The sequence below is a fragment of the Nanorana parkeri genome, unplaced genomic scaffold (genome assembly GCF_000935625.1).
Source record: "Nanorana parkeri isolate BGI_ZX_2015 unplaced genomic scaffold, ASM93562v1 scaffold324, whole genome shotgun sequence".
NCBI classification, from domain to species: Eukaryota; Metazoa; Chordata; class Amphibia; order Anura; family Dicroglossidae; genus Nanorana; species Nanorana parkeri.
In genome coordinates, this window is record NW_017306592.1 from 616,395 (window position 1) to 632,368 (window position 15,974).

At 41.9% G+C, this 15,974-nt stretch overlaps 1 protein-coding gene across 1 annotated transcript in view; it reads left to right on the top strand.

Moving 5' to 3' along the window:
• Positions 1-15,974, top strand: part of NBAS (neuroblastoma amplified sequence) — a 578,163-nt gene that overhangs the window by 384,095 nt on the left and 178,094 nt on the right. The window contains exons 42-43 of the mRNA XM_018558184.1: positions 4,430-4,540; positions 11,261-11,511. Coding sequence (XP_018413686.1) covers positions 4,430-4,540; positions 11,261-11,511 — 362 coding nt within the window. The remainder of the gene's footprint in view (positions 1-4,429; positions 4,541-11,260; positions 11,512-15,974) is intronic.

Consider the following 15,974-nt stretch of genomic DNA (forward strand, 5'->3'; position numbering starts at 1 on the left):
TTAATTTGATTTTTTTTTTTTTTTTTTATTGAAACACAACAAAACCTGTCTGTTCCATGTGAGGAGGATGAGAAGAAAAAAAACCCTGCTGCAAACTTGTTTACAAAATTTAAATGTGAGAAAGGAAATGATTAATCAGTCGTCTAAGATAACATTTACTTTACTCATCTCTGGAGCTTAATGCAAAAATGTCAAATGTTTTCATTGTATTGCCAGTGTTGTTCTCTTCTTACTTTATTAAACAGGAAAAAAAAAATCATTGACAAACCGTCAATGTGCTAGAGAGTTCAGTGCTTTGGCTGGTAATGCACGCTGTGGTTTTCTTGGATATGGCTCACTTATTATTGAAGCCAATGTTTTGTTCTCCCACACGATTTCTCGCAGGGCAGAGCAGAAGCCGTGCTCACTGATTTTTTATCTTCATTTTTCTTTTTGAGCAACACTGTGGTGTATTTAGGTTACTGCAGCTGAAAGTGATCGTTCATTACTGGCACTGTGAAGCGACAGGCTTCATCTTCTTTTTTTGGAAGGATATGTGATATTATGGGGAGCTAGACATCACAAGCCTTTCAGTTAGCTGGGCAAAATTTGAAGGGTACAGCCAGACATGACCTAAACATACTCCTCTAGAGCATGTCCCAATATTAGTGTTTTCTTTTATCAGAAACATATTTTATTACTTCCTGAACTGTCATCGCTAGGAGTGTGAATCTCTAGCAGGAGCACCATCTGAAAGCTCAGTTCCTATTGAACAAGGCTTGCTCCAGTACTATATCTCCCAGGAGCCCTTTGGCCAGGCTCTTAGGATTCATGGCAACATCAGCAGGGAAGCACAGTGGCTTAGTGGTTAGCACTTCTGCCTTGCAGCACTGGGGAGTGCAAGGAGTTTGAATGTTCTCCTGTGCTTGCGTGGGTTTCCTCCAGGTACTCTGGTTTCCCCCCACACTCCAAAGACATGTGGAAAGGCTAATTGGCTCCTGTCTAAATTGGCCCTAGTATTTGTGTGCAATAGGGACCACAGATTGTAAGCTCCTTGAGATCAGGGATTGATTGTCTATATATATATATATATACACCACTTCACACAGAAAATTGTTGCAATTACAAATGTTTAGGCATTCTCATGTTTATTTCTTTTGTTCATATTGGTATGACACAAAAAAGTGAAGAGAAGAAAAAGCCAAATCTGATACATTCCACGCAAAAGTTTAAAAATGGCCTGGGCAAAATTATTGGCACCCTCAGTATTTGGTAGCAAGCCCTTGGAAAAAATAACTGAAATCAATCGCTTCCTGTAACCATCAATGAGTTTCTTACACCTCTCTACAGGAATTTTGCACCACTCTTCTTTCTCCAACTACTCCAGGCCTCTCAGATTGGAAGGGTTCCTTTTCCCAACGGCTGTTTTGAGATCTCTCCACAGGTGCTCTATGGGATTCAGATCTCAACTCATTGCTGACCAGTCCAGTACTCTCCGGCGCTTTGTTTGAAACCATTTCTGGGTGCTTTTTGATGTGTGCTTTGGCCTCTGCCGGAGACCCAACCTTCTTACACTGGGCACCTACATTGCGCCCCAGGATTCTTTGGTAGTCTTCAGATTTCATAATGCCATGCACACAGTCAAGACATCCAGTGCCTGAAGCACCAAAGCTACAACAAAACATCAGTGAACCTCCACCATGTGTAACTGTAGGGACTGTATTATTTTCTTTAAAGGCCTCATTTCTTTTTCTGAAAACAGTAGAACAATGGGCTTTACCATAAAGCTGTCATTTTGTTTCGTCAGTCCACAGCACATTCTCCCAAAAAGGATTTTGACTTCCTCAGTTAAGTTGTGGCTTTTTTATGTTTCTGTGTCAGCAGTGGGGTCCTCCTGGGTCTCCTACCATAGCGTCCCTTTTCTTTCAGATGACGACGCAATTTGGAGAAGGTGCCAATAATTTTGTCCAGTCATTTTTTGAGTTTTGCGTGGAATGTGTCAGGTTTGGCTTTTTTTTTTCTCCACTTTTTGTGTCATATCAATACAAACAAAAGAAATAAACATGAGAATGCCTAAACATTTGTAATTGCAACAATTTTCTGTGTGAAGTGGTGCATTATCTGACAGAAATGTAGGGTTGCTAATATTTTTGTCCATGACTGTATAGGAGTAGGGGATAGGAGGAATTCTGTAGTCCAGCAGGCAGGACTGACAACACTGGTTGGGATTTCAGTGTAACAAAGGCAATGTGTTGTCAGCCATACAGGAAGTTAGGAGCATGCTGGAGTTCTGACTGGTATTTTGTAGTTTTTGTTTAGAGGATAAACCCTGGGGGAAATGTGCACCTATTGTAGTCCTATACTGAATTTTTTGATGATATGTAAGCAAGATCTAAGAGCCGACTGGCCCTTTACTGTTCTATAGAATTTTGCAAGTTGTGTTTGTTGCCCATTGATACTAAGGTAGAAATGTTACCATGAATATTTCTGTCTATAATGGGGAAACAATGGCACCTTTTACTGGAACTTTAAAGATTAACTGAGAACTATGGGGTAAGTGTTTTTCCCCATAGTTCTCTTAAGGTTCACGGGAGGGCATATACTAACCTCCTCCCATGACCCAAAGCTCAGTATATCACGAGCTACAGCTTGCGGTATACTGACACTGCCGCAGGTGGGATGAATCCCAACAATGCTGTTGAGATCCACCCAGCTGCGTGAGTGACAGCTGGCTCTGCCTATCTAGAGGCAGAGCCAGCTGTGCCTGTCCCCTTCTTTGTCCGTTCCTCCAGTCAGCGCTGGAGGACTGGAGCGGGGAAGGGGGGGGGGAATCCCTGTGGGGAGTGGTAACTGCAGTCACCGCTCTCTGCAGGGAGATGATCGAGAAGCGAGCGACGGTATGCATATGCTCACTTCCCGATCTATTGAGCCGACGTGTGACAGTTTTATTCACTCACCTCATAGTTCTCCTTTAACTCTAATGCAGCTCTGTATTCTTGAACACATCATGAATTTTTATTTTAATGCAGACAGTGCTTTGATTTGACTTTTTATAAACCGCTTTGTCTCTGTACAGCCTGAGAGAGAGAAGCAGTGTCTTTAAAGAGAACCTGTCATAATGGCTGTTATTTGTCAGAACCAAGGCTACCACTTCCCAAATACCAGAACAGCATTTCACATTTTTTTTTTCGTTGCAGCACCCTTTAATAGTATGCAAAATCTATAGGCATCCCAGCCTAAAATGTAAAAGACAAAGTGTGGTTTCCCTCATAATTTCCCACAAAATCTATAACAAACCCTGATCCTAGATAGGGGTCTGGTATGGATTTTAAGGGGGGCCCCATGTAACAACAAACAATTATTTACATCAGTGTCCCCCCTTTCATTTCATAACCCCCCTTTCACATTGGAGTCCCCCCCCTTTCACATCAGGATCCCCCTTCATGTCCAATCTTTTAATCTTCCCCACACTGCAGCTAAGGCAGCATGGTGGGGAGTGGCATGTGGGGCAGGTCTGAACAGAGGTGGACTCTTGTCCTCTTCTGAATGTTCAGGGAGGTCAAGGATGTAACCCCCCCCCCCCCCGTGAATAGCATTGTGCATTTCCACGGCGCTGGTGGCTGGCTCGCCTGCACCATTGGTATGCTTTTGAAGGCATCCCTGACAAAGCCAGAAGGCACACCAGTGTGCTATGGTCCCGTGTTTAAGAAATGTTGTACCAGAAGCAGTGCTAGTTAATGTGCAGGAGACACTTCTGCAGCATTGCACACCAGGACATGCTCTGCCCTGAAACTTTAAAGGTGCCCATACACCTCACTTTTGTCTTGCGATGGTTGTAAGGTAATTTAAAAAAAACGTACGATCTGCCCATCTTGGACAGACAGATTGTACTTGCGATCATCGCAAGTCGGCCCCCCTGAGGGGCGGGCTTCCAATGACTGCAATGCTGAACGGGCAGTGTGCGCTTGTACGATTCTCGGCGGGTTTTTGAGCCTGCTTGTAAGACAAAAGACATGCGACCGTACATTACAAATGGTCGCACGCCTTCCATACACCTGCCGATTCTCATACGATCACGGGATTTCCAGCGACTACCGTACGATAATCGGCAGGTGTATGGGCACCTTAAGAGTCAGACAGTGGCAGCCTTTTGCCCTGGGTTGGAACCTCAGCTGTGCCAGGTTACCGGTGATTGGTTTTCCTTAATGTATTAATGCTTGTGTAGGATAACACATTTCCTTCATGTTTCCTGTAACAACCAATATTTGACTACTTGTTGCTGAAAATGGCAAGACAATAAGCAGGACATTATTTTATACAGCTCTGTAAATCGGGATACTGGAGAGAACAGTACAGTACCAAAAGAACAATTTTCCAAAATGGATGGGGGGTGGATGTGTATGTATAATACATATGTAAGTAACCGCTGCTTTTGCATATCTTTACACAGGACGCTGGAAGAGAATGTGTACAAGATTTCCCTGTCCCTGGCACAGCGTTACCAAGTGCCTCTTTGGGAGGTTTACATGACACACTTGGAATACTTGTTCTCTGACAGTGGGTGAGTATCAGCTCAAGTGTTTCCTTCTCAAACGTATTCACTGTTAGCAGTGGTGCATGCACATCATGGCTAGGACGGTTGTTGCTGCTGCCTTGACATGCACCTGCTATTATGCCCTTTGTTCCTATCACTTGACAGCAGAATAATTTCTTATCCTTTTTTTTTTTAAATTCCAGAGTGTAACAAAAGTTAAAGAAAAAAACATAGAAACAGAACTAAGACATGGCATTCTATTAAACCAACCAAGCAAACATCTCTAGAGGCATTTTTAATGATATAATGCAGATAGGGATGAGATTCGGGTTTGATGCTACAGTGGGTTCGAGGCAAAACCTTTGGATTTGAGATTTGCTGTCCTGGTGAATATATGCACAGATTCGCCTCGGAGATGCAGGTTTAGAAGTGCCAATAAGGGGACTTTTGGTAATGCCACCCCCTCTATAAAAGAGGGGGAGGCACAAAGCAGCCATTGTGTAAGTGAATTGGAAGCTGTTGCAGGAAAAGTTGGCCAACCCGCCTAGGGACAAATTAGAGTTTGTTAGGAAACTGTACTTAATTTCTGATTGCTAGCTCTTTGTGCAAACAACCCCTTTGCTGCTTTTTTTGTTTTTATTCTTATGTTTTTGTCTTTTATTATGTGGTCGAGTTCTTGTCTTGTACCTAGCACACTTTATTTATTTATTTATTTATGCTGCAGTATTTAGCTTTACAAAAATGGGCTTTGTTTCCAGAGGAAATATTTTGGGATTTTCTTTTTTGTCCATAGGCCAAAAAAGTGGGATTGTGTTTTAGGTGTGGTACTTAAGGATTCTCATTTATTTTGTTTTTCATATTTATTTATTAAGTTTGGTGTGCTCGAAGCAACACTGTTACTGACTATCTGTTCATGGAACTGCCTTTTGTTCACAGCATGTTGCTGCATCGTTTCAAGGGAAAAAATAAAACTAAATGCAAGAACACCTCACATTATATCACTCACATTCACTGCACCCCTCCTACTCCTATTGATAAAATGCAGGTTAGGCATTCACCAGTTAGGCCTAGTATCCCTAATTAAAGCTGTACTCTGCCACCCAATTCTCCTTCATTGCTGGCCAATTGTTCACTGTCATGTCATATACAGGTTCCTAATTCTTAATGATAGCGTGATAGAAACTGGCCAGTGGTAGGACAGTTTTGCTTTAGTGTGAACAATGACAGCCACAGTGAACTAGTGGCCAATTTCTATCCGCTCAGATTGGGTCTATTACTGTTTGATGAAAAAGCATGTGTCCCTTCCAAAGCCACCTGAAAAAAAAGCCTTTTAAAAAAACTCAGTGAATTGGGGTGCTGCTGCTACTTGTAAAAGAAAAGAAAAACAAAAATTCCACAGCCAAAACACGAGTTGTCACTGAGGCTGTCCATGGAAATCAAACTGCTCTGTAACAGTCTACAACTTTAAGGCTTACCACAAGCATTACTTTTAAATGATTTGTGTATTTTGAATGTTGACACCCCCAATCACCCCCGCCCCCCGCCCTCTACGGTCCTTTATTTTTTTTTTGCATGTCTCCCTAGCAGTGCCCAGCTTTCCATGCTTTTTTTTGGCAGTAGTTGCCTGTTAGCCCTAAAAATGTTTCTTGCAGTAACACTGAATTGGTCTTTGCTAGCATAGCTGAGTTGCAGTCACATTCATTAGCACAAGTGTCCTTGCACAGACTTGCAGTGCAGAGAAAGGGAGGTGGTGTATCTGACCTGGTATGTGTGTACTAGTCGGAGCACTGGATCTTTTATAGAACATTTTAGACTGCGCAACCATGTTTAGACACCACACAACTGCTGTAACAGGCAAATGGAGGTTATTTACATTTATAAATTTACACTTTACAATGTGTGAGTAGTTTACCAGCATACTGATCCCTCCAGCCAGCTGATGGATTCAGTGTATGCGTAGAGAACAACCAGCCACTACTCACGCAGTGATTTTCCTACAAGTTGTAAAATATCTACATGCAATAACAAGAACTTTAAACATCTGGAAGCATTCATAACTGTTCTCTAGGTGACCCCTGTATGGGCCAGTCCTTGCTTGGCTTTCTAGGATAAACCTATTTTCTCATTAAGGAAGGGTTTTGACTATTGCATGCCGCAGCTCTAGAGGTTGTCCCAAGGCAGAAGAAAAAAATTAAAGTGGCTTCACCATTCTGGTAACATAAATGGATTTCAACTAATATATTCTGGGTCAGTGACTGCGGGAGGAAAATAGTTCTGCATTACTATGTCCTAATTTCTTGCATTTGACATTTAGTAGAAGTAGTTCAGGCTTGAGAAAGCAGCGGTATTATTTGTGCCCTTACATAACGTAGTCAGGGCTTTTTGTCCAGGTAATTAATGTTACATGTTTATTTGAGGTTATTAGCTACAAAGGTGGGAGTTGGAGTACATTTATATAGGACATTGCTGTTAACGGCTGTACTGAGCTATGGGACTTGAAGTGTCAAAGTGGAGAGTTACGTACATTTCCCAACTGAATCAACAGAACTTTGAGAGAATGATCTCCGTGGAGGTTATTCCTGCTGTATGTCTCAAAGGACCTTCTACTGTACTGGCCTGAGAGAAACTGCTGTTTGTTAGAGCTAAAAATAAGACTTGTCTTAAAATAACAACCTTCAACTGGGAAAAAAGAAGTAAGAGAAGATTTTATGTTTTCTTCCATATTAATGACCCCTATATACATATTCCTGTTGGTCCGTGCATGACTGTAAGCAAGCAGTGTAACATCTATGTAACCCAACTAGGGATGCACAGATACTTTTCAGATACCAGTGCAGATACTTGGCATTTTCATGAGAACTACCAGGGTTGCAGCGGTTGCAGCTGGGACCTGGCTCTGGCACTCCACCACTGTCCTGAAACCATTAGCCTGTATTGTTTTAGAAAAACGGTCACATGACAATAAACAAAAATGTTTCAGTACTTGTAAGTACTCGGCAAGTACCAGTACTCGTACTCGCAAAACTGGTATCTGTGCATCCCTTTATTTATATTTATAAAAACAAAATTGTACATTAAAACAGAGATGTGCTTCTTACAAATAACAGCTGCCTCCTAATTTTTGAATTTTTCTCTAGTCTAGTCTTGGAGCTGGAAAAGTATCGGTACATGTACTTGTACTTGGTATCTGTGCAACCCTAAACCCAACAGTAGAAATGTTTCAGTAATTAGTAACAGCTTAGTTATTATGGAGTTAGCAACAACACTTCATTTTTGGAAATGCTAAAAAAAAAAAAAATATCAACTGAAGGGTGCGCCACGAGTTTAATAGTCAGCCTGCAAAAAAGCACCCTGTCTAATAGGGATGTACTGATATATCAGACGTAAATGGAACTTTTGGCATAATGTCAAAAGTGCCATTATCTGGCCGATACAGTGGTGCATCCGTTCTTTCTCTCCTCCCCGCTGGGCGCTGCTCTGTATCCCAGATGAAAGGAGAGAAACTGTTACTGGCGGCCAAGCGCTGCGGGAGGAGAGCGCTGTGAGTGGCTGGCGTCTCTCCTCCCACACTGCTCAGCCTCCTGTCACAGATCGGCAGAGCGGTGTGTGGGCAGAGACAGCCAGCGCTGTCACAGGAGGCTGAGCTCTGCTCGCTGAGTGTTTGTACATAATTGAGGTCAGAGTATGGTTACTATATCCTCAATTATGAATGAATGGGAAGGGACATTTTCGGTTCCGTCCTGACATTTTTTTTCCCTTTCGGTTTCGTTTTGGTTTTGAAATTTTCATTTCAGTATACCTCTACTGTCTAATACACCTCTACTAATACTAAGGAGCTTTTAGTTGCACGTCTTCTGCAGAACATGTGGAAGCCACACTGTCTTGTCAAGGAGTAGTGTGGTCCTAACTCTAACCTATGAGAGCCCCCATCTTGGAGCATATATAGCAAAGGATGGATTGGGTGCGGGTATGCCAGGAGGCAGCCCAACCTACTTAAAGGCACAGGGACACACCAGCAACCCCATACATCACAATGGCAGCTGAAGCCCCCAGTGTGTTCCCACACTAAATCCAACAAGCAAAATTAATGGCAAAGGCACTCATCAACTCATAACTAGCTTTAAAACAAGGTGATGGAAGGGCATTATACAGTACAGCAGCAAAAAGTTTCCCAGCACACTCACCAGCCAGCATGCAAAAAACGCTGTCTAACTACGAAGGTCGAAAACAGGTTTTATTTGAACGTCTTCTGCAGGATTATGTGGAAGCTGTGCATGACTGTAGCTATCGCAGGCGGTGTAACATTTATGTAACCCAACAGTATAAATGTTTCAGTAATTAATAGCAGCTTAGTTATTATGGAGTTAGCAACATCACTTCATTTGTCTTGTTGGAAATGCTAAAAATAAATATATATAAATTAACTGAAGTGTGTACCTACTCGGAGCGCCCCCCACCGGAGCTGCAGTGACACGACGCTCGGCGAGGTAAGTAAGAAGAAACATGACCAGCGTACTCACTTTCTTCAGTGCTCGAGACGCTGACTCGAGTATAAGCCGAGGGGGGCATTTTTCAGCACAAAAAATGGGCTGAAAAACTCGTCTTATACTCGAGTATATACGGTAGTTGTGTGGGGATGAATTGTTTGAGAACGTGATAGTTCGGTGGTTGGGTTGAGGTGGGATAGGCTTCCCTGAAGAGATGAGTCTACATGAAGAGGCACAACACATATCTTATCTACCTACAGGTTTCTGGTGTAATTAGCTAGATGTCTTCCCATCTGACGTTCTCATGGGTCCATAGGACTTTAGCTACACCCTTAAAATAAGTATTAAATCTTACTTCTAACTATAGACTACTTTTTGGAAATTTTCACACTATGACAATATAATATGAGCACTGATAGATTAAATGATAAACTGTAGTACTGTTTTCTTCCTCTCTCCCCAGTATTGAGAGAGCATTGGAGGTTCATCATTTGTGTCTGATGATTTCTCAATGGTCATGCTAATGGAGCAATTTAACCCAAGTGTAAATGAGAGATGGTCTTACCGCTTGCATGCCAGGCATAATCTAATCAGAAGAAATTACCTGGATTCATCATTCATTAGAGTGAGTTTTAAAGATGATCTCTCTGAGATTCTCTGAAGAATTGCACTTGAATCAAAAACGCGTTGCTTATACACAGCTAAAATGAACTCTTCATCATTAGATTTTTAGGCCCCTTAAGGAATTCATTTTCTTTTATGGATGGAAAGTTACAGCCGAGAGTCAGAGATGGTAATTCAGACATCGGGAGACATAAAATACATCATTGCATTCATGGTCTGCTCGGGGGATGCGCCTGCTTTTTCTCTACGAAACCTGGGATATTTTATATGCTGTGCATTTAAAGTACCCATTGAGGTCTCTATAAGGCTGTCATACCATCCTAAAAAAAAGGAAAAGTGGCAACGCTATCCAATAAAATTTGCATCTGTGCTTAGGTGAGACAACCTACTTACATTAACACCAGGTTTTTTTCATTAAACCTTATTTATATATTACATGTATTTATATAGCTGCCCTCAAGGAACTTACATTTTGAAATCTGTACATATTAGGGCCAACTATCCTACCAGCCAGGCTTTGGAGTGTGGGAGAAAACCCATGCAAGCACAGGAAGACCGTGCAAACTCCATGCAGATAGTGTCCTGTTCAAAACTGGATTTGTTCTATAGGACCTCAGTGCTGCAAGGCCGAAGTGCTAACCACTGTGGTGCCCCGCAGCCATGTTTCTCTGGCTTTTCATTCTACTGTGAAGGGCTCTCTTGCCCATTGATCCTGTGCTATGTATTCTTTTGTCAGGCCTTGTTTGAGTGTTTTTAAAAGTCAGCAATGAGCTCAAGGGGCCCGACTCAGAACCTGTGAATACATCGGGAGCTGATTTTTTATTCAGAGGCGGATTTGCACCAAGGTATTTTACGTTTTGTGTATTGCAGGGAATTTCACTAATTATTATAAATGATTATTTGCTGCTGTTCTACAATAAAAAAAAATCACAATGTTTCAGTAGGTTGGGAAGATTTTGCCATGGTGTGCAAAGGATGGGGTTAGTACAGAGCTTAGGAGTCAGCATAGAAAACCTGCTGTGGCTGTCACCTTTGTTTGTGACTCGTCTGCATAACACACTGAGACATCGGGGAATGTTGTTGAGAAAGAAACTGATAGAAAGTAAAAAATGTTCTTCATTTACTCATTCAGTCAGAGAACACCTAGTTCATTAATTGATTTAAAAAAATACTTGCCATTGGCTGCTGTGCCGAGTGAGCGTCCTGCTGTGTTTTAAGTATGGATGAAACTTTGGCCGATAATACAAAAACGGCCAAAAATGCGGTGCATCCCTAGCTTCTCCCCTCACCACTGGGCTCCGGCGGCAAGCTTCGGTCTGTGTCCCCTCTGATCCCTGCTGCTCTCCCCCGCCTGTGTCGGCAAAGGCAGCACGGATTGGATGGGACACAAAGCAGGGCAGTGCAGGAAGACAGCTCAACTCTTGTGACAGGTGGAGCACAAACACCGATCAGTACAGATCACTGAGTGTTTGTAAATAGCTGAGGACATAGTATTTAGTTATTGTGTCCCAAGTTATGAATAAACAGCAAGAGCTCTTCATCACATCCTGTTTATTTATGATTGTGGACATAATGATTGACTGTTTATTACACTTTTGTGAGGCTCAAATCATTTTTCTTTTTGTATTTCTTGCAGGTTGGCTACAGCAGAAATTGAGGCTCGGGCACAATCTCTCAGACTGTTTGAGACTTTGAAAACTGACCCACAATTGTTTTATGAGCACATGGCGAAATACGTGTATCCCACCATTGAAGGCCGAGACCTTCAGCGGCTACTCTACTATTATACTCTCCTGGAGCAGTGCGGCTGTTCCCAGTATGTTACCCACGCTATCAAGCCTGAGTGTCACGTGAAACTCCTGAAGAAACTGAAAGCAGTGGCTCAAGGTACAGCTCTCATTGCCTCCATTCTTCAAGTGGACCAAGGATGCAATATATATATATGTTTTTCATGCTAAAACTGCAACAGAAGCCAAAACTTTTGTTTTGGATGGAGTGGAGAAAGATTAGAACCCCTGTCATGTTGTATTTCCCTTGCCCACGTTAGAGAGAGAGAATCACCCTCTCTATTTGTCCTTGTGACGGCTATCACTGGGAATCACCCACAATTTGGGTTGCCACAAGAACAGATGGACAATCGTCAAATATTGACACTACTTCTGTTGATCCTGCTGACCAAGAGGGATTTCCTTTCACTGTGGAAGGATTTCCCCTCACTTCCTGTTGTGGCTATTGGACAGAAAGTGAAGCGAAATGTCCCCAATGGGACGCGGATGGCAAAAAAAGCTGACCAGGGTTATAACCCTTCCTTACTTTATCCAGCACTAAACAAAGTTTTGGCTTCAATTCTACTTTAAATGCATGTATGTTAAACCTTTCATGACCAGCTTTTTGATGCTTAGATGGTCAGACCAAGTTTAGCATCATCAGTATGCGCAATTTAACTTGACAATAACTTTCCGACAAATTTTTCAGTTTGACATAGGCCTGAGAACTAGGAACACATGCAGCTGTGTGGTCCTAATTCTTCTGCAAGTCAGATAATGTATTGCAATCACAAAGGGGGTTAAAGTGAAATTAAACTCAGGAGTTAAATCTTAAAAATGCATTCAAGTACCTTAATTTAACATTTGAGGATCTACAGTCGAGTGTAGATAAGAGACTTATTTGTGTATCACTCGACTGTAGATCCTCAAATCATCCCTGAATTGGTGCTGACACTGTCCTTCCTTCTGGAGGGGGGCTACTTTTGTTCCTCATGGTCCCTGTGTGTGTTGTAAAGTAGCTTGTAAAAGTAGAGGATCACCAGCACTCAGAAGATATCAAATCCTTGTATTCATGTATTGAAGAAGGCAACATAGTGACACGTGTGCACTATGTTGTAAAGTAGCCACCACTCCAAGCTCACTCCAGTGATGGACTGCAATCTCATCTTTAGTTTACTAATTTGTATTGAGATTGTAGTCCATCACGGGAGTGAGCTTGGAGCGGTGGCTATTTTACAACACCCACAGGGACTATGGGGAACAAAAGTAGCCACCCTCCAGAAGGAAGGACAGTGTCACCATCACCAGCAATGAATAAACAACATATTGTTTACAGGTGAAACAATGATAGAAACCAACATTTTTAATTTGGGCTTTAAAGTGACACTAAACTCAGGAGTTAAATCTTAAAAATGCATTCAAATACCATAACTATTAACAAAATTGTATCTTATTTGTGCATCACTTGGCTGTAGATCCTCAAATCATCTCTGAATCGGTGCTGACACTGTCATTCTTACTGTAGGGTGGCTACTTTGGTTCCCCATGGTCCCTGTGGGTTTTGTAAAGTAGCCACCTTCCAAGCTGGCTCCTGTGATCTCAATACAAATTAGTAAACTAAGCATGATATTATAGTCCACCACTGGAGTGAACTTGGAGTAGTGACTTTACAACACCTAGTGACTCAGGATCACAGAAGGCATTGCCACAATTTTCGCTCAAGTCGAGCTCCTCGTGAGAGGTTTCACGAGGCCAGGTCGCTCATCTCTTAATCAAGGAATTATTCGAGTGTTGACACGCCAGTCTCTAGAGTGGTGGACGTGAGAGGCCACATCTGGAACCAGGGAAATAGCTAACCATTACCACAGATGCCAGCAGCAGGGGTTGAGTCAACCTGTGCTTGGGAAACTGAGTTCAGGTGCAGTAGTTGGGCCGGCCTCCTGCGAGTTAGAATCTCTTGGAGTCGACAGCGATCCTGGAAGCTTTGAAAGCTTTTTAATCATTATATCGAAGAGACAAAAGTAAGGATTCTGTCAGACAACAGGACCTCTGTGGCGAAGCAGGGGGCAACAAGGAGTCTCCCTCTTCTGCAGATAGCCACTCAGATATTTAGCTGGGCAGAAATAAATCTGCAGTATGTATGTGTGTGTATATATATATATATATCATTTAGTATCTAGATAGCATTGCAGCGTCTGCTACATGTTGCGTCCCCGAGGCCTTCAGTAACTCGGAGAGCTCCTAGGCACAGGACAAAAGAGCGGCATTTACAGGCAGATTGGTTTGTGACTTGTTTGTAGAAATTGCTTATCATTGTGTGGAAAGGTTTCTTCATGGCGGGCAATAGCAACACAGAAATGACAAAGAAATTATTACATTGTGAGAAGATGTAACTAGGGATTTTTGAGCCCCAGGCACAGAGCTTGTACTAATGCTGCTTTCCCCCACACGAAACTTCAGGCCATTTTTGTATTCCTTTGCATCCATTCTCTTCATTGCCCTTGTCTTGTGCGTTGTGTTTTGCAGGCAAAATGGCAATTCTAGTAGAAATAAAATACATGTAACAGATTCACTTGTCAGAACTCGATACATTACAGCTGAGCTCCTGGCACATGTAAAAATGTATCTTTGTGTACCTTTAAAAATAATTTCTACATACATCTAGCATAACTACATGAACCTGTCTATATATCCCCATTCCCTGCACAGGAGTACTCGGACTGGTAGGGATAGCTCTTAGTACCAATCAGGTCTTGCTGCATGCACATGTGCTGAATTGGAACATGCTCATAGATGGAAGGAGCAGAGTGGACAAAGCTGATGACATATAAGTGTGTTGCTGCTGCTGCGGCTTTCTGGCTCATTCAAACATATGCATTTTCACGTTTTTTTGGTGCAGTGGATGTTGCACATTCATTTTTCTAGCACACTGAAAGGCAAAGCAGGTGTTTGGTATTACCTGCATTCATATAATTACATGCATTAGGATGATTACACGCATGCAACAGTGTGAATCCCATTTTCCCGGTCATTTAGTAGGCTGAGGGATGGGAGGTGACACCATTGTATGCCTTAAAGCCAAGCTCTAGGCAGATATAAAGACACACATTATTGCAGCTCTGCATTCACTATTACATCATAAAGACTCCACAAGGAGTCTTTCAGTTCATGTGCTGGCAAGGAACATGTTGATAGAAGTAGAAAGCAGAGTCACTGAGAGATGAACCCATCATTGTTCTTGTTTTGTTTTGTTATCTTTTAATGAGCTGGTGTTCTTTTTTTTTTTGGGGGGGGGGGGGTTATTTTTTTTGTTTTGTTTTGGCTGCAGTTAATCTTTAACTGTTAACAGCCTTCTTGGCTGTATTATCTGACAGAGACATGTTAATTACCACACAGTTATATCTTATCTGTTATAGGATTTGAATAACAAATCCTTTAACAGATAAGACATTTTGGTTATGCGTATTTCAGCTGTTTGCCTGGAGCTCAGCTTTACATTTTATTTTACTTATGTCATTTCTATGTAACTTTGTGCCCTCCTGCCATTTCTGCACCCTGGATGGAGATCTGCCCCAGCTGACAAAACCCCCCTCCCCCCTCCAATCTATCTATCTATCTATCTATCTATCTATCTATCTATCTATCTATCTATCTATCTATCTATCTATCTATCTATCTATCATATCACAACAGCTCTCATAATAGCAAGAAGAAAATGTGGGTCCTGAGGTTACACTGGTTGAGAACCACTGCTTTAGGGGCCATGGTAGCTAAGGGAAATCTGTGTCCCCTACCCGTGGTGCCCTAAGCACATTCTTATTATGCTTAATGGTTAATCCAGCCCTACTGAGTGTAAGATTGTGGATACATCTACTGTAAAATGCACCATCAACAGCAGGTATGCATATAGTAATGCTACACGGGGGGGGCTAAAACACAAAGGGACCCAAGTGCAGAAGCCGGCTGAACATTCCATGTGGAGAAGCCAGTATTTCTTGGTGCCTCTTTATAGACGTTTTAAACATTAAAGTAATTTAAACCGATTCACTAAAATCTCATATAAATATGTTAACATGATTGCATCATTTCAAAAGTCAGTTTTAAGAGTTTTGAATTTGCAGCTTTTATAAAATATTTTAATATAATATATTAAAATACCTGGTGATCCTGCCATGAAGATCCTTGTCCAGATACGTCCTGTTGTTAAATGACAAAGCTCTGTCTCTTCTTTCGTATTGTGCACTTGTGTTATGACCCTGCCACAAGCTCTCAGTGTAGACTACAAATAGCTATGCCAACACATATTACACAGGCATGGTTCACGGTCATTACCATCAGAAAACAATGATTGTAGTCACACATTTTGTGTCTACACAGTGTCAACATTTTGTATTCACAGCTCAATAAATGCCAAGGTGAGAGAGAGCCATCATGTCTGAAATATTAACAAGAAATAAAATAAGTATCAAATGTCCCCTACACTTCTAGTCACAGAGAGCACACTGTACTAGTCCTTGCAGCAAGGCCATAAGAGAGCTGCATGCTGTAGACTGACTTGCAATGCTTTTACTTTAAAATGTATAT